The sequence below is a fragment of the Podarcis cretensis genome (assembly GCF_951804945.1).
Source record: "Podarcis cretensis genome assembly, chromosome: 4".
NCBI lineage: Eukaryota > Metazoa > Chordata > Lepidosauria > Squamata > Lacertidae > Podarcis > Podarcis cretensis.
The window spans coordinates 38380474-38402126 of NC_137173.1; the positions used below are offsets into that span (position 1 = coordinate 38380474).

The following is a 21653-nucleotide window of genomic DNA, read 5'->3' on the forward strand; positions in this document are numbered from 1 at the left end:
AAAGAAAATTCCCGTAATGGGAAGAAAATAAACAAACTGTTGCCCAATTAGGACCGAAAGTCCTCCGTGGGCATGGAATAGTCACTGTTAATGGGAAGAGGTGGTTAAAAAGTGGGGGGTGGGGAGGACAATTGTATGATTTCCTTGGAAGGGAGCATGGCCAGCTGGCTGGAACTTTGAACAGGGGGCATTCTTCACTGCAACACTTCGTTGCCAGTCCCGCTAAGTTGGTCAACCGTTGCTTCACCCTCTCAGTCGAAAGGATATTTGTTGGCTTTAAAAGAGGATTAGAGGACAAGGCCATCAGCAACTACCAGCCATGATGGCTGTTCCACCTGTCAGAGGGATTGTGCCTCTGAATATCAGCTGAGGAAACTGCAGGAGAGGAAGAGTGCTGTTGAGCTCAAGCCCAGTTCCCACAAGTCGGCCACCGTGAGAACAGGATGCTGAGCCATTGGCCTGATCCAGCATATTATTCTTTTGTTTTTAAAGTACAAACATCTCCCCCACCTTTTGGTCTAAGTTTGCAAGTAACGCATCTGCTGGTGGTGTCATTTCAAGGCCCCTAAACAAACGGACCAAGTTTAGCAGACTGCTCTCCCGTAGATTTCTTCGGAAGGCATTTCGAACGAACTGAACAGAGACTGCTTTTAGTGTCCTCAAGATTGCAGTGCATAATTGTAATCCTGGGCACGCCTGGTTACTAAGCAGCGAGTCCCATTAAACTAACTAGGATAAATTTTCGAGTTAACTTGCTGCAAAGGGATCAGGCTGCAAAAGGACTTCCTCAGATAGAGCTAACGGACAATAGACCATGATGTCAATTAGCGAAGCCAATGGCCATGGGAGGATTCGTATTAATTAGCATGCATGGAATTAGGCCAGAGTCACAATTTATTTCTTTTAAAGGGGTTTCCTTTACAGAGTTATATGCGCGCTACTAGGCCTTTAACTATGTCAACTGGTTAACTGTCGTACAAGACAAAAATGTTTGAGATTCCCCCCCCCCCATATATTTCTCAGCAGGAAAATCATGCCAAAAGGTCAAAATTATATTCATGTCAGAGACATGTAGAATCTGCCAAACAGTACATTTTGGCACAGAAGCAAATGTGCAAATTTTAATGCTATGCTGTTTATATTGTAATTATTTGAATGGTTTTAATAGATTTTTATGTGTATTCTATCAATGTTTAATTGTTTTTACATAACTGGGTTTCCCCCCTATGTTTTCAGCCATTCTTTTTTCTATCTGTAACCCACCCTGGGTCCCTGTCATGGAAAGGCAGCGTTTAAATAAATATATCCTCACCATCTTATGAAGCAATTTCTTCTCAACAAAACAGATAATGTGATCAAACTAAGACGCATTCAGAAACAGGACCCCCATTTAGACAACTTACCTGTATATATGTCAAGTCTGGTGGCATCCGCATCTCTGGAAATATTGTTTAAATATTGTTAAAAAGGTTTTAAATGAAAACATTAGCGCAAGTAGATGCTCGTAAAGCAAATTCACTCTGTTACTGAACAGTGTATGCTAGCTGGAAACACAAAAACACTCTGATCAAAACTGCACTTACTTAAATCATATGAAATCACTTGAATGCTACTGTACATATTCTGCACCAGTGGTTTTAATTATATTGTATGCCACCTTGGGCTCTCAATGGAGAGGAAAGACAGTATAGATATAAAATCAAATAAAAAAATATAATGCAATAGCAACTCACTTCAATGCAGTATCTATGTATGAAAAAAGGAATATAAATAAATTTAACTAAATCAGTGGACATAACTTAATTTTTTATATATATCAGACTTTTGAAGGAGTATTGCGCAAAGCTAACAGTCTCGAATGAAGTTGTAAAATATGAAGCTGATCCAAAGGAAAGCGTTAAAGCAGTAGAATGCAAGTCATCCTGAAATTATCAATATACCATCCCAGACTACCAGTGGGAAGATACTAACTGTGATCCAATAACAGGATTGTCTGGGCTTGAAATCCCAAGGGAGGCAACAAACCCAGAGAGGAAGCAGTAGAAGGTGAATTTCACAAATTGATTTGAAATAACCAACCACTTTCAGAGGGTGGAAGAAACAAACACTTTAACCAAGCGTCAAGACCAGGGGTCAACAAACTTTTTTAGCAGGGGGCCAGTCCACTGTCCCTCAGACCTTGTGGGGGGCCAGACTATATTTTGAAAATAAAAATAAAAATGAATTCCTATGCCCCACAAATAACCCAGAGATGCATTTTAAATAAAAGGACATTCTACTCATGTAAAAGCACACTGATTCCCGGACCGCCTGTGGGCCGGATTTAGAAGGCAATTGGGCCGGATCCGGCCCCTGGGCCTTAGCTTGCCTAGCCATGCTCAAGACTCAATCTGCTAGGGGACTAAGCTTCCTGGTAAAGCTGCTTGGAGGGAGTGCAATGATGCCACAATTCTAGAAGTCTTGTCCCTGTGAGCACCTTGGCCAATAAGACTCCAGCTTCCCAGGCTGAAGTGCTTCCAGATGAGTGTTCCCCACAGGATCAATGTTGTTGTTCATACATGCACTTTTTTTTTTTTTTTGCAGCGTTCACAGAACGTCTTCTGACCAAAAAGTCGGAAAAGTCTTTAATCCAAATTTACTCTTTCCAAGGAAAATCAGGATGCTATCCAGACTATTGCTATTTTTGGGGTGGGATTCAATCACACAATAGGAAGTTCAAGTTGCACTACTGCAGTTGATTGGGACATCTTGTGCAACAAACTCTCTTCCCCCAAAAAATTCCAGAAATTTTGCACTGGGGAAATGATGTGGAAAATGCACTGGGCGGTGTGGAATAACACGTGCTTCAGTCAATGTCATCTAACCTCCCCACAAACCAATCAGGAAGAAAGCTACATAAACAGGTCACCTGGAAGTGCCCCCTGATAAAAGGAACCACCTGTTACCAATTACACATTTGTTATGACCTCCCCTGTGATTTTAAGCCCATCTAGAAGCAACAGTAGTTGGCCATCCCAGCCACAGAGGATAATGTTGTTCAATTCTGTGGATAAGTCCAAATCCAAAGAAAAGACTTGTGCGGCAGGAGAAATAAGCTTTCGTATGCAACACTGAATAAGGAAGGAGTATTCCAAAGCCATTTCCTACATTTGAGAAAGATTTAAAATCTGACAGCTGCCTTCTTACGCCAAGTAGAACAGAACAAAACACATCTATTTCCACAACCTAGCATGACACACTCTCTCAAGCCCCTACTACAGTAAGCAGCATAAAATTTAGTTCCTAAAAGTAGTATTTACCGGGAATTGTCAATCAGTTCAGCGATGGCTCCAAATAAAAAGTCGTGTGTTGTGCTAGAAAGAAGCATTAAGGGAGTTTTAGAAGAGAGAACCTGGAACAGCAACAAATCGAACACTTAAGCGTTATTTGGCATGCCGGAAAACAAAGCACCTCCTCTTCAAATCGTGGAAATGTCAAACTGAGGGCAGGGGAGAGAATGCTTGACTGGGGGTTCCTTCTACCTTGACACTTGAAATACAACTGGAAGGTGCGCATGCAAAAGGTAACAGCAATTCTTCTTCCTGAGCGGGTCACACGATAACAAGAGACTGCAGTCCTTACACAGCCCAGTCCTATGGATATTTACTCAGAGGTTCGATAGGACTTCACATTCAAGCAAGTGTGACTTGAGTCTTAATCCAATCTTTACTCAAGAGATAAACGCCACTTAATTCAATAAGACTGACCCCCCCCCCCATAAAAAGTACAGACAGGATTGTGCTGCGAGAGTGTTACTGCCAGATATATCTATATATTTTGACAATGGGTGACTGCAATGTAACAGGTTTGTTGTAGCATAAACTCTCGCAGACTGCATATCATTTTGTCAGTTTCATGAAGGGTCTCTTGTTTTCCATACAGATTTGCCCAGATTTTACAAACTCTCATGCAGGCCTTGCTCTCTGGGCCATCGCAGACTGCATGTCACAGATTCCTCTTGTTTGGGAAACCTGACTCCACAGTGCTCCCAATGTTTGTAAGTGTATTCAGCTGAATGTGCTTACAATTCTCCTTCTGACCTTCCTGACCTGCTCAGTATAGGAAGTCTGTGGGAGTGAAACTGGGAAGCGAAACACCTCTCAGAAAGTGAACGTCATAACATCTGAAGAGGGCTGCAGAAATTGCTGGGCAGAAATCAACTCTGTGGTTGTGTCTGGAGTCACCAAAACAAATGTCTGCACACAAGTGACAAGGAAAAAATAGAATTCAAATGGCAGGCCATTACAAATTAGGCCTGCAACCGAAGTTGTGCAAACAACTCCCCTTTTCCACAAGTTTGAAGGAGGCAGAAAGAACACAGGAACACTGGAAGATGCCTTGTACTGTATCGGATCAGTGATGCATCTAGTTCTATATTGTCTACACTGATTGACAGTGACTCTCCAAAGTTTCATCCTACCAGGAGATGCCAGGGATTGCATCTGGGACCTCTGCATGCAAAGCATGTGTTCTGCCACTGAGTTATAGGGCCCTTTCCAAAAGAAAGAAAGAAACACAGACAGATTTAGGACCCGGTGTGGCATGTTAGCATTTACAGTACTAATTTCCATGTAAAGATGAACAAAGGCTGAAGATATAGACAGGAAATAGTAACATGTAGTTACTGCACTGGGAGCTGTAAAACAGCCAAGGCCATTTCCCCCCCCCCCTCCCCAACATTATGATGACCTGCATATAAATGCTACTGATAGATAGAAGCCGTGCTTAGGGTGGCATTTTCTTAAGCCAGCCCTGCCAAAACACTTTAATCTACAGTATATATAAAACACATGTCGGCACGGTGAACTTGGCTTGCCTCGATTGGGGTAATCAATAAATAATGGTTATGAACCTCATATCGCAGGAGATATTTGTGGGATGCTGTTGTACCTCTTCAGGGGCACCAACGTGTAACATCAGATTCGATTTTAATTGGTTCTGAAATGACTGCATGTGGGATTTTTTTTTTATTCTGCTTGGTGGGAACTGCTCTTTGCTGTGGGAAAATAAATCCATCCTTAGTCTTTCCCTGCATGGGTGCTGTATATATTGAACAAGAACAAAGAGCCACGTGGCCCCATAAAAACTAACGTATTTATTTATAGCAGAAGCTACAGCAGAGGGAATTTATTTTATGAGTCATCTTGTAATGCAATAAATAAAGACGCAGAACTTCAGTGCAATAAATGTGTTGATCTTTAAGGTGCTGCAAGACAGGGTCTTTGGCTTTGTATACACCAGTGGCTTAAAACACAGTGAGGTTCTCCCCCCCCCCCTTGCACATTGGCTGAACATACCAGAGAGGAGACAAGAATGCCATCACCTGATGTATGTTCCGTTTCCCCCTGTGTGTAACTCCCCCGAACTCCTATTAACAAAACTGTCATCTGTGCATGTGCAACAGCTGCCTCAAACGTCCACACCTCATCTTAGCTGTGAAGGGCACGAGACTTGCGTTTTCAAATCAGACGGAAGCTGGTTTAAGGGGAAACGCCCCAAACAGAAGCATTTCTCAAAGAGCTACAGGATAAATATGGACTATGGCTGATGTCATGTGTCCGCCACTATGGGACTGTGCTGGAACCAGAATAAATGGTAATGTGTACACACTGCCTTTGTTTTCCTTGCTCTAGTATGTTAACGGTGCAATCCTATAGGTGTCTATTCAGAACAAATCCCCCCTGAATTCAACAGGACTTGCTCACAGGAATGTTTGAGGATGTGTATAGGATTGCAGCCTGCTACCCCTGACAAAATCTTTGGACTGGTGACTCCTATTATGAGCTCACCTCTACTGGACCAAGAGGGCTGGGAAGAGGGAAAGGATGTTGCCTTGGGAGTTTCGAAACCACCATTCTCAACAAGGGGAATTCATACCCGTCCCCGAGTTGCAATTCCCAGCAACACTTAACAAACTACAGTGCCCAGAATTCTTTGGAGGAAATGATGTGCTTTTGAATGTGCTTTAAAGGTACAATTGTTGGTTTCTGCTCTCTTCACTGTGCAGCGAAGTGCTTGTCACGAGACAGGTGTTTACATTCCACAGTCTGTGCTGTTGGGTTTTCCCACGGGAAAGGAGACTGGATGTGACGTACACTGGTTTCCTGTTTTTCACTGTGTTCTCTCCGTGCTTTAGAGGAGAGAGGATGCTTTCTCTGCTCCGGCAGAGGCAAGATGTTGTTTGTAATCTACCAGCTTTGAAGTGTAAATAAAGTAATATAGAGTATGTGGCACGTACTCCTCATCATTCCGCTGTGCTTGGGACACTGCAAATTCAACAACAATATGGTGCACCCACGGCCTGTGGAACCCTGTACATGCTTACATGCATGAAACCTCCACTGATATACTCAACTGCACTTTATTTATGAGCAGGATTGGGCTGCAATTTTGTTCTAAAGGAGGATGTGCAGCCACTGGGACTTTGGGCAAGGTGAAACAAGGTGTAGAAATTATTGCAGGGCCTTTCCAGGATCCTTACCCTCCATGTTGCCTTTATTGTAGGGACTCCATGCACAATTTTTCTGCTTCACTTCTTCATACGCACTTGGAGCAAATCAGGGGATTCTGCTTCCTAATGAGCCTGCTTCAGACCGGCTGGCTGTGCCCATTTACTTGGAAGCAAAAGTGGGGCTCAAGATGGCTTTTCTTCTCAGTCAAAGCCTAGGGAATGGGACTGCGCTCTGGAAGTTGTGAGACGACAACGCTCATAACTCCTGACAGCTGGGTGGGTTAGCTGAGGCTCATAGGAGCTTTGGCCTAACAACATCTGGGTGGCCACAGGTTCCCCAACCTCTGGCCTAGGATTTGGCCGCATGCTTCACCCAGTTGGACCTTCCCCTCTTCCTAAGAGCTCTCACACGGTCCTCTCGAAACACAGCAAGCCTGGTGGCAAGGTAGCTCCAAGCAGACACACACAAAGAGCTCCAGAGAGCCCCCTTAGGGGCTCAAATGTCTTTTAAAAACTTGGCTGGGATGCACAAGACTTGTCCCCTTCCCAGGGAAAGAATGGTAGCTCAGTGGCAGAGCATTTGCCTTGCATGCATAAGGTCCACTGGTTCAATCCCTGGCGTCTGCAGGTAGAGTTGGGAGAAATGCCACCAAATCCTACACAGGTGCTGCTGGCCAATGTGTTAAATGCTGAGCTAGGTAGACTAGTGCTCTGACTTGGTATGCTGCTTCCAGAACATTTAGATGTACAGTAATCACTGGTTGTTGGTTTTTTCTTTAAAAAAATGTTTAGGGGTACTCTCATTTTCCAACTCATATTGAAATACTGCCCCTCAATGAGGCCAAACTTAATTCACAAAATGTTTAGGGGTATGCGTCCCTCCCAGAAAAAAGGACCGGGTGTAATAAAACAGAGGGCTAGATAGTAAGGTGTTTCTTTCCCATTCTTCTAAGTGCTCAAAATGCTTTGCACAGAGCTTTTATAAAACAAACATTGAATTTAGCCAAAGTCTCCAGGGCACAGTACAACACATATGCTTTTTATTTTTGGAGCATCAAGTTGGTATTGCCTCATTATTATTTTTAAGTGTGCTTTACTTTTACTTTTTCTTGACCCAACCCTCATTTCAGTATGGAAGAAGTTTTAATGCCAAAAAATACACGTCATTCCTGCCATTTAGAACATGCATCCCACCTGGGAAAGGCAGAGGCCTTTCCAAATGATCTCCTCTACCCTTTTGGAGAGTTTTTTCACTCTTCCTTTTCGTTTTTCAAAAAAGCAAACCCCTCCAAATTTGGACCTATTTTTTAGAAGCATGTCCCGCTATAGGAAATGCAAAATTCCTTTGCAGCTGCTGGACCACCCCCCTCCTGCCCGCCCCCCTCCTGCCCATGCCTTGGTGAAGCCAACAGCCAATGCATTTGGCCTGCATAAAACGAAACTGGAAAAGCAAAGGTCGCTCCACTTACGAGTTTGCATACAGGTACTCTAGCCTCAACCCTGCCCTGCAAAGAGCGCTGTAACGCGCAGCGTCGGCCATCGCCGCGGGGCCTGGAGCGCACGGGCCCAGACGCAGTCGCAGGGCGCCCCCTTGTGGTCAGCGTGCGACGACGCACCTCTAGGGCCCAAGGCGAGACTTGGGGGTTTAGGAAGGAGGAGGGTGGCGACGCCCTTCCGGCTAAGACCACCTGGTGATAAAGCTGAAGGCGATCGGGGAAAGCCAAGGAGCCAGCAAGAGGCTAAAGCACGGAAAACGCCCCAGGGAGAGAGAGAGGCTGCCTTCGGGGAAAGGAGAAGCCAGCCTAGCTTAACAGAAGAGCCCAGATGGTTCAGGCCAACGGCCAAAGTGGTCCATCACGCGGACCAAGCAGATGCGCTTGGAAAGGGCGCAAGCAGCACCTGAGCCCAGGATCGCTTTTCCCTACCTGCTCTTTCTGAGCTTTCCTTCCACAGGAGGGAGACCTTTCCTAGCCTTCTCCTGCAGGAACTGCAACCCCCAAATCAAAGAAATAATCCGAAGTTACATATATATGAATATACCAAAATGGAAGGAAAAAAGAGAGAGAGATGGTATTCAGTCTTTCTATCTCTGCGTTCACCTGTTTGAGGCCAGTGAGGAGCAGCGGATGTACAAAGCAAATGTCCTGGCGTGTTTGTTTATTTGTGGAATTTTATATCCCACCGTGGCTCTGTAAGGAGCCCGGAGCGGCGTACAGATACGTGATTTAAAAGCAAAACACGATAAGCAGAAACATTCTCGAAACAAGCAACTTAAAAGCATTTGCATTTTTTTTTTTAAAAAAAAAAAAAGTCCAAAAAGTCTGCTTTCTTGGTGGCTGCAGTGCTCCCGGATTTTGGAACTCTCTTGTTAGGGATAATAATAATTTATTATTTGTACCCCACCCATCTGACTGGGTTTCCCCAGCCACTGGGCGGCTCCCAATAATACATCAAACATCAGAAGCTCCCCTAAACAGGAAGGCTAGACTATCTCTCTCCTTGCTGCAGAGGAATACAGCTTCATTCTGGCAGGCTTTGGGGAACTGAACTCACAGTGGAAGATCTTATTGGACATATGTGGAATATTTGATTATTTAGTGGTCTTAAGTGCATGCACCAAACCATAGACAGGACTCTTGCAGTATAAGGTAACTTCACCAGTTCATAATGCAGCCCCCAAAATGGAGCATATTTGATATTGCTGGTACTCAGTGGCGTCGCGTGGGGGGTGCAGGGGGGGGCCGGCCACACCGGGCACAACATCTGGGGGTTAGGGTTAGGGGGCGCAAATCCACGGGTTAGGGGGCGCAAATCCATGGGTTAGGGGGTGCAAATTACTTGCCTTGCCCCGGGTGCTGACAACCCATGCTACGCCACTGCTGGTACTCAAAATTTAGTGGGTAAGTTCGGGAGGGGGAGGGGGAGGGGAAAGGGGACACGTCTGAGTTATATCAAAACTTCCATGTAAAAAGTCCAAAGGTTAGAAAGAGGTCGGGGAAACATGTCAATGCAACAGTGGACCCTGCCCTCTGCCTGCAGAACTCTTCCGATGGACATAGTAAATGATTGATAAAGCGAAGGGGATCTCGAGTACATAAAATACCTGGGTTTGAGGGTTATATACTCTGCTGGAAAGGTTGTCGAAGAATATACACCATGTCTGCCTCCGTGCTTCAAGTTGCTACATGTGCTGTATTGCTTACAGGTAAGCTTTTAGGCTCTGGTGTCGAAATGATTAATCAACCCTAGTTGTGGATTAAAAAGAATAGACAAAGATCGGTGAAGGAATTTACAGTTATGCGAATAATAATAATAATTATAATAATTTATTATTTGTACCCTGCCCATCTGGCTGGGTTTCCCCAGCCATTCTGGGCGGCTCCCAACAGAATATTAAAAACACGATAAAAAACCAAACATTAAAAACTGGTTGCGCCTCTGAAGTGCCCTTCAGCCCTCCAGATTCACTTTCTGTGGGAGAGTATAAGAGAGCATGTAGAAAAAGAGCCGTGGAGGAACTTAAAAGCAGATTTCATTTTCATGTGGCATCCTGTAATGCCGGCAAAGCATTATCTTTTAATTGAAATACTTCTGTGGTCAGAATGAAGAAGTGTTGCTGAGCTCTTTTGTATGTTGCACTTAGTAACATTAGAACGGCAGTGTTGGAAAGGGTTCTTAAAAGCTAATACAGCCTCACCTACCCAGTGATTCAGGACATCTGCTGCTTTAGCATTCCTGCCAGGTAGACATCCAGCTTCTGCTTAAGAATCTGTAAAGATTCTTAAGTCCGCCACAGTTCGAGACACAGCATGCCAAAGTCATGACTCTGTTATAGAAATTGGTGGTGCAGCCACACTTGGAACCCTGAGTACAGCTCTGGCTGCCACACCTCAAAGAGGATGTTGGAAAAGGAGCAGAACAGGGCAACCCAAATGGTCAAGGGTTTGGAGGAACGTCCCTGTGAGGAAGCATACAACATTTGTGGCTGTTTAGCTTAGAAACGAGGCAAATAAGGGGACACACGCTGCAGGTATGTAAAACAATGTTGGGCGTGGGAAAAGTGGACATAGGAAAGTTTTTCTTCCTCTCTGCATTTTAAATTGCATTTTAACCCGTATTTAATTTTTTTTTCTTTTTTCTTACTATATTTTTGCTGAAAATTTATTGATGTTAGCCGCCCTGAGCCGGGGAGGGCGGGGTATAAATAAAATTTATTATTATTATTATTATTATTATTATTATTATTCTTGTAGCTGGGTCCATTGTTTTGTTTATTTGCTTCACAGAACGTATATACAGCTTGATTGTGAGAATGCCTCTGAGCATTTTACAGAAACCTAACATACAACATTAAAAATTATCAATAAAAACAGGTATTTAAAAATATACAAAAGACAATTGAAGTCAACAGTGGCTAAAAGGGAAAAGAACGCATGGATAGACGTACCTGAACAAGCAGATTCAGGAAAGAGTACAGTGAAGGCGCTGATCTGATTTCAATAGGCAGGGAGTTCCAAAGGACAGATGCTGCCACACTAAAATACCGATTTCTTACAAGTGTGGAGCAAGTATTGTGTAGCACCTGTAACGGAGGCAGTTCCGCAGTTTGAAGTAGTCAAGGGGGAAGGGGGGATGGATATGGGCCTAGGATCTCCACAAACCCACAGCACAGATCCTGCAAAGCATCTTCATTCAGTTGGCTTTGCTTCCTGCTATGCTCCTGGGGTTACATGGAGTAGGTAAATACAAATAAGTGGGAGAAAAATTCTACATGTGTTGGTATCAGAACACATACGTTGCGTATGGATACATGTGCCTTAACCAACACCTCCCATGCTGCTTTCCCCAGACTGGAAAACTGCTCTTAAGCGCTCAATTGAAGCAAGCAGCAATTCTGAGTTTTCTCTGGATTAACGTTTGCTCCGATTTAGCACTAAAGAGTGGGTTTCCCCTGGGAAACGGGTGGGGCAGGAGGAAAACTGCTTGGACCTGCGCCTGGAAAGCACAGGTCAAGCAGAAAGCCCCTCAGAACTGTGATTTCTGGGCATGGGATGAGCAGATGTTTGGGCGAGCCCTTTGTGCAGATTCACATCGGAAGCTATCCAGGCAGTTTAAATCACTCAACTTCATTGCAGTGATTTGCCCTTAGTGCACTTTAATGTGCTGGTTTTCAATGCCTTGGCTTTTCAAAGTTTGATGTTAAAACATCACTGTGAAATCTAATTTAACTGCTTCGTTAATGTAGAGTATTAATCAGTGCATTGATCATGGGAGAGATTCAGCTAACTAGTCCCTCTAGTGCAGTGCTTCCCAAACATGGATCTCTGGCTGCTTTTGGACTACAAATCCCATCATTCCTAACTAGCAAGACCAGTGGTCAGGGATGATGGGAATTGTAGTCCAAAAACAGCTGAAGACCCAACTTTGGGAAACATTGCTCTAGTGCAGGGGTCTGCAACCCGCGGCTCTGGAGCCGCATGTGGCTCTTTTACACCTTTGCCGCGGCTCCGGGGCGGATACTAGCGAGGGGAGGAGGCGCATTGTGCGCCCTGACACTCCCCACTGTGGCGGGCGCTGTACTGGCTGTGACGTCGCATGGGGGCGGTGCGTGCGTTAGTCATGCACCGTCCCGACGTCACCTTCCCGGTTTTGCGGCTCCCAGTTTTTTCCCCCTTCGGAAACGGGTCCAAGTGGCTCTTTTTGTCTTAAAGGTTGCAGACTCCTGCTGTAGTGGAAGGACTTCAGCTGGTGCAACAGGGTCCCCCCCCTCTCTCCTTGCTGTCCCCAGAACAGAGCATGCGGGGAGAAGAGGGGGAATTCTTGTATCTGGACAGTTGACAACTTTTCTGATGGAATGATCACCATGACGCCATGTTAAATTCCTGCCCGTATGTATGAAATCTTCATGTTCTGTTAATCCATGACTGTGATTGCTGTGCCTTTGCCATTTCAGGGGTTTGGGGACTACCATTTGTCTCTGAGGAAGAAGCCAATGAGTTCTTACGACTTAGGAGACAAGCACCTTTTTCAGGCTATTGGGATCCAGCTAGCCCCCAAAATGGCTGGGGTATGACTGTGGCAGAACAGGTATTCACAATTTTCTAAGATTTCATGGTAGAGCTTTGAGAGAAGGTCAGTGTTGTTTTGGGGGGGGGGAGGCAGAGGATTTGCATTGCTCACTTGCAGATTTTGTGGGTGGTGTGGGTTCTGTGTGGATTTCTCTGTCAAAAAAAAAGAGGCAACAGTAGCCCTTTTTAGGGGTTCAGAAATGTGGGTTTCAAATGTGAATGGGTCTGGGGGAGAAGTATCCCCCCTCAACTTGTTAGAATGCCTGTCAAGGGTTCCCAGGTCTATGCAGACATGGCAGACCTTTACAGACAGAATCTAATGTATACAGTAGGTCAGGGTTGAAACCTGACAGCAGGATCTCACCACCTTTCCCCGTCAAATAATGTGTGTCCATTATTCACATTGTGAATGCCCCCAAATGCCCTCCCCCAAAAGCACCTAACCTCTATTTAATTACATTTAACTTTTAAGTCATTTCAGTTTTTAAACAAAGGTATTATTCCACAAATTGCCACGAGTTTTGGGAGGCTTAAAACCATCTTCTATTGATGTTACATATATAATGAAACTATACCAGGTGGATTGAGAGGTACTGATTTTCTTGTCTGTTTGACACTCTCATACGTGGGTTTTTAGTTTGTCCGTTAATATTGTTTGAGATCTGGATCTCACAACTCTGGGACTTATTTTTAATGGGCAAAGGGACAGTCTCCATAATGCATGAGGTATCGTGGTTGAGAAAGGGTTGGTTACATTAAGAATGCAAGTACTTTAACATTGCTATGCTAATATTACTGGTGTGTGAGTGAGGGAGTGAAGTGAATGACAATTGTGCCATGTAATCCAGTGTTTCTGTTGAGTGTTGGGTTATCCGCCCCCCCCCCCCCAGGGAAACACACTTGAGGGCAGAGCAGGCTGTGAATTGATTGTAGCAGCAAAGTTGTGGGAGGGGGCCGTTAACTGCTTTCCCATTCCTGGAGGAGGGGGGAATCTGATTCCTGAGGGTGGGTTCTTGCTTCTGGCGTTAATCATCTGTTTTCACCAGGCCAGCGAATACTGGACATCGCTGAGGATGTCAGCACAGTACTACATGGATTTGGGATCTGTCACATTTGATACTGATACAGCCAGGTAATTTGCATGTGTGTGAAATTCAGTCTATGTGAAGGAATCTCTGAACCTACTGCATTCAGTGAAGTGCATGCATCTTAAATTCAAAGGCAGGATATAAAATGCCTGAAAGAAATTTGCATCGTTTGTGAGTTACTGCTGACATCATTGGCCTAGGTGAGCCAGCTTACAATTCTCTCTGTGTGTTCCTTAGACTTGATAGATAGATGGTAGATATAGATAGATGATAGATAGATAGATAGATGATATAGATGATTGATTGATTGATAGATAGATCGATAGATAGAGTTGGAAGGGACCACAAGAGTCATCTAGTCTAACCCTCTGCAATGCAAGGAATCTTTTTGCCCAAGGTGGGGCTCGAACCCACGACCCTTAGCTTAAGAGTTTCATGCTCTACAAACGGAGCTATCCCACAGGCTCAAGCCATCCCATTTACTCTAGACTTGTGCATGTACAAAGGAAAGGAACATAGCTCAATGGTAGAGCATGTGCTTTGGATGTGAAAGAGCCAAGGTTCAATCCTCGGCGTCTCCAGGTGGGTCAGGGCAAGGCGCCAATCTGAAACCCCCAGAAAATTGCAGCCAGTCAGTCTTGACAGTACTGAGGTAGATGGACCAATGAGTGTGGGTTAGTCTTATGCAGATCACAGGTTGTATCCAACACTGCATGAACAGTGCTGCATTCATTCCATGGGACTTCCACTTCCTCTCCTTTCCTTCTGCACTCACAAAATGTGCTCTAGAGGGTCCCACAACCCTCTGGAGGAGATTTTGAGGGTTTGCCTGGGGCTGTAGGGGAGAAAAGCAAATGTTTCCATGCTAAACCTTTTGCAGGAGTCTGACAAAGAAATTCTGATTACAGGGACCACATTAACTCTTACATGGATCTGTTACGGGAATCGGGAGCGCATCTTCAGCAGCAGAAACGTAAACGCCACGTTATTATACCTGAACCAATCACTGACCCTTATTGTCCATAAAGTCCATTGCTTATGCCAACTTGACTGTCAACACCTCAGATGAACTGTACTATCCAATGGAAATTCTTTTCACAGGGACCAAATTAACTCTCATATGGATGTGTTGTGGCAATCGGAAGCAAATCTTCAGCAGAGGAGAAGTAAACCCCACATTGTTATAGTGGAACCAGACATTGATCCAATTCCTCCATTCAGAGTTTAGTGCACTGCTTATGTCAGCTTGACTCTAAACTGTAAGATCAACATCTCAGACAAATTGTACTATCTAATGGATATTTGGCATCCTTTGAGTCAACAGAAACCTCTTCAGAAAGACTTGGATTAAAACAGGCATAGGCAAACTCGGTCCTCCGTATGTTTTTGGCCTACAACTCCCATGATCCCTAACTAGCAGGACCAGTGGTCAGGGATGATGGGAATTGTAGTCCCAAAGCACCTGGAGGGCCGAGTTTGCCTATGCCTGGATTAAAATAACAAGAGCAGAATCCATCAGGAAGCCATCCATCTTTCTCAGACGCATAGGAGGTGCCCAAGAGGTGCCTATTCATCTCTTGTACAGCTCTTGTTTGCCTCAGGCTGTAGGTCTAGAGCTGCTAAACCCTATTGTATTCCACACATCCAACAGAATATAAAAGAACACAACAAAACATCAAACATTAAAAGCTTCCTGATACAGAGTTGCCTTCAGATGTCTACGGAATATCACATAATTGTTTATCGCTTTGACATCTGACAGGAGCCCGTTCCAAAAGGTGGGCACCACTACCAAGAAGGTCCTCTTCCTGGTTTCCTGTAACTTCAGTTTCCTCAATGAGGGAGCCACCAGAAGGCCCTAGGAGCTGGACCTCAGTGTCCAGGCTGAACGATGGGGGTGCAGATGCCCCTTCAGGTATACTGGGCTGAGGCCATTTAGGACTTTAAAGGTCAGCACCAACACTGTGAATTGAGCTCAGAAATGTACTGGGAGTCAATGTAGGTATTTTAGGACGGGTGTTAAATGATCCCATTCTTCTTGTATCTTCAGGAAGTGATTCTTACCATCTCTCTGCCATCTCTTCCTACCCGCAATCACCACTTTTGTATTGCTTCCTTCTTTTGTTTGCCTTGTCTTTCCTTCTTCCTGTATTTACTATTTCAGCTTCCATGTCAAATATTCAGACAGCAGTTCTGTAACATTTCCCCTAAATAACCTACTTGAGAGTTGCTGTTAATTTCAATGGACCACTAATAAACTTTGTCCTAAAAAATCAAAGCACAGACAAGTGCCTTCCTTTATTAACCATAATTTTGCCTCTCTTTTCTAATGTGATGGATGTGTCTGGATGTGAGTGAGTCAAGTTTTGTGAAGTGGGCTGTAATGTTTGTCAGCTTTAGCTTTGAGTCAGGCTCAGCATTCCCTTTGCTTCTGTGTTTGAAAGCATGCTGGCTGCCCACCTTTCCACAGGACAATGATAAAAAGTGCTTCTTCACACCGCACATAGTTAAGCTATGTAATTTGCTTTCACAAGTAATAATAATAATAATAATAATAATATTTATACCCTGCCCACCTGACTGGGTTTCCCCAGCCACTCTGGGCAGCTTCCAGCACATATAAAATCTTAATAAAATGTCAAACATTAAAAACTTCCCAATATAGGGTTGCCTTCAGATGTCTTCTAAAAGTTGTGTTGTTCTTGACATCTGATGGGAGACCATTCCTCAGGGTGGGCGTCACTGCTGAGAAGGCCCTCTGCCTGGTTCCCTGTAACCTCACTTCTTTCAGTGAGGGAAACACCAGAAGGCACTTGGAGCTGGACCTCAGTGTCTGGACTGAACAATGGGAGTGGAGATGCTCCTTCAGGTGAAACTAGAAGTGAAACCTGAAGGATTTGTTATATCCAAGGCAAAAACTAGATACAGCAACAGATGAGGGCCAAAATTTCAGCTCTCATCCCTCCCACTCCTTCCCCATAATGTTCCACAGGACCAGTGTGGGGGTTCATTCTTGTGTGCCTGCTGAGGTCCACAACTCAACAATCTGCTAATCCATGGAGCTCCCTGACCTGCTCCTCTTCATCTTTTTTGTTGTCACACACACTATGGAAGTGAGCAATGACAGGAAGGTAGAAGCTTCCACTTGCCTTGCCCTTTTGCTCTGAGCAACCATGCCAATTGGCAGTCCAAAGGTCTGGCAAGCAAATGAGCAGCAGCAACTGCAGGAAAAGTGGGCTTACTAAAGGCATCCTATTCCTACCCAAAAGCCTGGCACTGGCACCTTTGTCCTCTGATGCTCCACATGTGCTGGTTTTCCTATCCATTCTATAACACACACACACCTCCATGTGAATGTGGAAAGTCACAACACAGTGATGTTGCATTATGTGTACACTATCCCTAAACATTGCGCAGGGACAGGGAAGGAGAAAAATGGCAGCCTGTTTCTGTCTAGCTCCAGCCTCAGAGATGTAGCCATTAGCCCTAGGGCGAAAATGGCTTCCAGTGGCACCAATGGGAGTTTTCCCCCCAATGGTAATTGATTTGCCCAGAAATGGTGCTTGCGTGTTTAATCTCTGACTCTCTCCTGCAGTGATTAGGCCTTGTGCCAAGAGTCCTGCAGAAGCGCAACCTGAGTTTATCTATCTTATAACAAATTTCACTGTTCCCTGAAAAAAGACACCATGCAGCAGAATATATATCATTTGAAATAGCATTGGAACAGCAGTGACAAATTAGATCATCGGATTGAGGTTGCAGAGTAGCACATAACTGCTCTACCAATCATATGTTCAATATAAATAATGCATTTATGCATGTTCCTGTCTCGTTATCTTGTGAAAGAACCACTCTTCACTTTCCAGTGCAATTATTTGTATAAAGTCTCCTTAATGTCACTTGCTATGCCTATCTGTTCTTTCTCTTTGCTTGTTCGTTCCATTGGGAGGACTTCCACAAATCCTGCCCCACACCCCAGAGTCGATACTCTAAAGCAGGGCTGGTGAACCTGTGGCCCATCAGATGTTGGGACTACATCTCCCATCCATCCCTGACCATTGGCCATGCTGACTGGGGTTGATAGGTGTTGGAGTTCAACAGCATCTGGTGGGCCGTAGGTTCCACAGCTCTGCTTTAAAGCAACAATGTCTAATCCACAATTAGAAGAAATATCCAGTCTCTAACTTGCTTTGTGGTCCAATAGGATTTTGAATCTGAATCTCTCAATTTCATGTTCAGAGCTCAGTAGTGGCATTCAAGTTAGAATGTGCACTTGCCCAGGAATATTCTGCTATGAATTTCAGTACTGTAAGGAAAAACCCCTGCAGTCTAATGCCCAAGAAATAGTTCAGGATTAGCATCCATGCCAGAGGGAAAGCTGTGATTTTCTAGAAGTTGCTGGATATGTTAGTACTAAATAAAAATAATATTTTTTTTCCATTTATTTATTTGCTTACTATATTGGTTAAATTTGTATCTTGATTTTCCACCAAGCTAACAACAAAAATTAGAAAGCAATAAAATATAATAAAATACAGTAAAACAGTAGTATAATATAGTCCCTCCCCAAGCAAGGTTAAATATCCACAATAGCAATAAAAACAATCAGGTAAAAGCTAATTTAGGATTACTTCTATGAACAGCGAACATAAAATAGACCAGATCTGTTCATCCAACACCATCATCTCCCCCTCCACCACTGCTGGCTCCTTCCCTGGGGAGAAGGATTGTTAAACCAAACATGGTTGGCACCATGTCGACCTCACTGCCACCTCCCCTCTCCCCTTCTGCCTCCCAGGAAGCAGTAGTAGGGTAACTGACTGGAGGTCAGGTGAGCGCCCCCCCCCCCATACCCTCTAATAGAAAGATACACAAATGCATACACAGAGGAGGAAAGAACGAATCAAATATCATCATCATCATCATCATCATCAATACTAAATTGTGGCTGCAGCTGAATGCCAGCACACCATCCATTACTGTACAGTATCTGTATCCAAATCTATGTGATGAAAGGGGAAAGGTTGTAAAATAAGTCTGGCCACCTAAGAATGCCAAGGAAAAGCCTCCTTATGGCGATTTGTTCCATGTTAAATGATCGTGTCAATCGGGGATATAAATTATGACCGAGGAAAAAAGAAGAATCTGATAATTTGGGAATTTGTAATGTACATGCATTTTTATTTTATTTTTTGCAGCAAAACTTGATAAATGTGTATTATTTCTGTCAAGGAAGCCTGACAGCAAAGGCATATTATTACAGCCCTCTCTTTAATACTTGTCACGCAGGAAAAATAGGCTTTGAGTCTCGAAGCGACTGTTAATATGGGTGAAATATTCTACAGCAATCCCCGCAACTGATGTGACATTATTAATACAAATGTTTTGCTAAGATAATAGCCACTGCTACTTATCTGCCAGAGCAATTAAAAAGTGCTAATAAAATAATATTGAGATAAATTACACAGTGCTTTCTATTATAGAGCCGGTTGCAGGGAAGGGGCGGAAAAAACCCTTTAATTTTTTTACAGCTCAGGCCACAACTTGTTAGGAATTCATCTTTGCAAGTAATACCACGATAAATTTTAATAGTATAGATAGCGTGTTCTTCATTGCCACATTAATTATGCATTTAAAACTCTGTGGCCCAACACTTCCAAGGAGGGGGACATGCCGCCTGTCTGTGTTGCAACCTGAGCCAAATTGCAAAGGTGCCCAATATGTCAACAGTGGCGGCATTTGACATAGTTATTCTACTCCAGCCTCTCTATGCATTCAATTACTGTCATGCTCACTTACCTTCCTGGCTTATGGAGGGAGGAGCAAGAGCCTCAAGGATGTGTTTCCAGGACTTCCAGGCCCAGCTGATGTTTAGTTATTGGAGCAGTTTCTCCACGTTCCCAACTAGAAATGATATCTGGCTCTGGTGTGTTAGTACACTGGGCTACAAACAAAATGACTATGGCCCTGATCGTCTGTGTTTTGCTCAGGCAGCAGTGGACATTCCGTGGACTCAAACATGGCCTCTGTCAGATAATATGGGAGAGTGCCATCATCATGTTTGCGGTGAAGTGAAAGGTAAAAAAAAAAAGGTAAAGGACCCCTGGACAGTTAAGTCCAGTCAAAGGCAACTATGGGATTGTGACACTCATCTTGCTTTCAGGCCAAGTGAGCCGGCATTTGTCCACAGACAGCTTTCTGGGTCATGTGGCCAGCATGACTAAACCACTTCTGGCACAATGGAACACTGTGACGGAAACCAGAGTGCACGGAAACGCCATTTATCTTCCCACCACAGCGGTATCTATTTGTTTACTTGCACTGGCAAGCTTTCAAACTGCTAGGTTGGCAGAAGCTGGGACAGAGCAACAGGAGCTCACCCCGTCGCGGGGATTTGAACCTCCGACCTTCTGATCTGCAAGCCCAAGAGGCTTAGTGGTTTAGACCACAGCACCACCCGCGTCCCATGCTTACTTCAGTCATTTGATCTTCCCCTCCTCTCTTCAGCCTCTGTAGATTACAGGTTGCCTCTGAAGGAAGTCAAATTTGCATCCAACTTTTTAAAGCTATTTTATATACATTATTATTATGATTATATATTTATTTATATACTGCCATCAAAAGGGACTCAAGGTGGCTTACAAATAAAAATAAGAACAGCTAAAAAACGGGGGGGGGGGAGGAACAATCTTAAAAAACAAAAACATTGATAGAATTAAAACTATATATTTATATACACATATAATTGCACATGTGAAATTCTGTTAAAGCCACACAAATCATTACAATAAAAACAGCACCAGCCCCTTCATTAAAAGCACTCAGTTCCCAATGCCAGTTGGAACAAGAAAGGAGGAATCTAGTCTAACTAGACAGATGGACCAATACTCTCACTTAGTTTAAAGCTACAGATAGGTAGCCGTGTTGGTCTGCCATAGTCAAAACAAAATAAAAAAATTCCTTCCAGTAGCACCTTAAAGACCAACTAAGTTAGTTAAAGCAACGTTCTGTGCATATGGTGTGGTCCTAACTAAACTATGTACATGCATTGCATTATGTTATTGCAACAAAGGCCATAATCACTGCTGATGTGATGATGTAGTTCTGTTCGGACCAACCTTAGGTGAAATTTTGTGCTCAGTTTTGGACTTTTAGAAAAGTAGTCAAAAGGGGAAAGTTAAGGATAGCTTAATGTTTTCTTGCCTGCTATTTACGGTAAGCCTGTTTTTGCCTTTTCTCTACAAGAAAGAGACAACATTCTTTAATAATATTTTTTTCTCCTATCACAGACTTCTTGCTATTCCAGTGCAGGCCATTTGTCTTCTCATTAGCATAGGATCCAGCATCTACAGAACAACATTATTTGCTCCAAACCGTTGCAAAACCATGATGAAGTGCCATGCATTTAAAACAAGAAACTCCATGTGTTTGTACAAGGAGCATCTTCAGTAAAAGGAAAAATAACTAGATTAAATGGGATGCAGGGCAGCTTAGAAATGGATACGGGAGGGAGGGGGATGCCCCATAAACACAACAGCCGCCGAGATTCTTCCTTGAGATTAATTGGTGTGCTTTGACATGCTCTTAATTATTTGCAGTCACATGGAACTAGCCCAGCTGCTTTCTGCATCCACAAAAAGGCAGAAGGAAGCAGGAAAGAAAACGTGTGTGTTTTGCTGCATCCAACAATTAAAACTACAGGGCAAAAGTCAAAATTCCGCTAAGCATAATTAAACAAGGAATTAATGGCAAGTCAGTTGTGCAATAAAGCAAACACAGCTGGGCTGAATATAAGAAGTCCTAGAACTTTCTATTGACAGACTGGAAATTACAAGAGGCACATATCATAGGAATACAGGAAGCTGCCTTATACTGAGACAATGGCTCATCTAGCTCAATATAGACTACTCTGACTGGCAGAAGCTCTCCAGGATTTCAGATGGGGGCTTTCCCAATCCTGCCTAGACACGCCAGGGATCGAACCTGCGACCTTCAGCACACAAGGCT

The 21653-nt window shown here is 43.9% G+C and overlaps 2 protein-coding genes and 1 long non-coding RNA gene across 7 annotated transcripts in view; 2 read left to right on the forward strand and 1 right to left on the reverse strand.

Annotated features, from left to right (window-relative positions):
* MORC1 (MORC family CW-type zinc finger 1) overlaps positions 1 to 8258 on the reverse strand; it is a 52868-nt gene extending 44610 nt beyond the window's left edge. For 3 of the 5 annotated variants that reach the window (XM_079974359.1, XM_079974361.1, XM_079974358.1), the window contains exons 1-3: positions 7960 to 8258; positions 3300 to 3353; positions 1404 to 1438 (exon numbers count right to left, since the gene is read on the reverse strand). In XM_079974359.1, coding sequence (XP_079830485.1) covers positions 1404 to 1438; positions 3300 to 3353; positions 7960 to 8030 — 160 coding nt within the window. In that variant the 5' untranslated portion in view covers positions 8031 to 8258. Of the gene's footprint in view, positions 1 to 1403; positions 1439 to 3299; positions 3354 to 7959 lie in introns of those variants that run through there. The other 2 variants (XM_079974360.1, XM_079974362.1) reach the window with 2 other exon arrangements.
* Positions 1 to 18898, forward strand: part of LOC307215298 — a 28627-nt gene extending 9729 nt beyond the window's left edge. Inside the window, exon 2 of the long non-coding RNA XR_013838440.1 lies at positions 18514 to 18898. This is a non-coding gene — a long non-coding RNA (uncharacterized lncRNA). The remainder of the gene's footprint in view (positions 1 to 18513) is intronic.
* LOC307215293 (uncharacterized protein C3orf85) lies at positions 9534 to 15924 on the forward strand. The gene is made up of 4 exons (XM_079974475.1): positions 9534 to 9695; positions 12444 to 12577; positions 13605 to 13690; positions 14555 to 15924. Exons 1-4 carry the CDS (start codon positions 9647 to 9649, stop codon positions 14670 to 14672), a joined length of 387 nt encoding a protein of 128 aa, XP_079830601.1. The 5' UTR covers positions 9534 to 9646; the 3' UTR covers positions 14673 to 15924.
* Positions 18899 to 21653: the final 2755 nt, after the last annotated feature.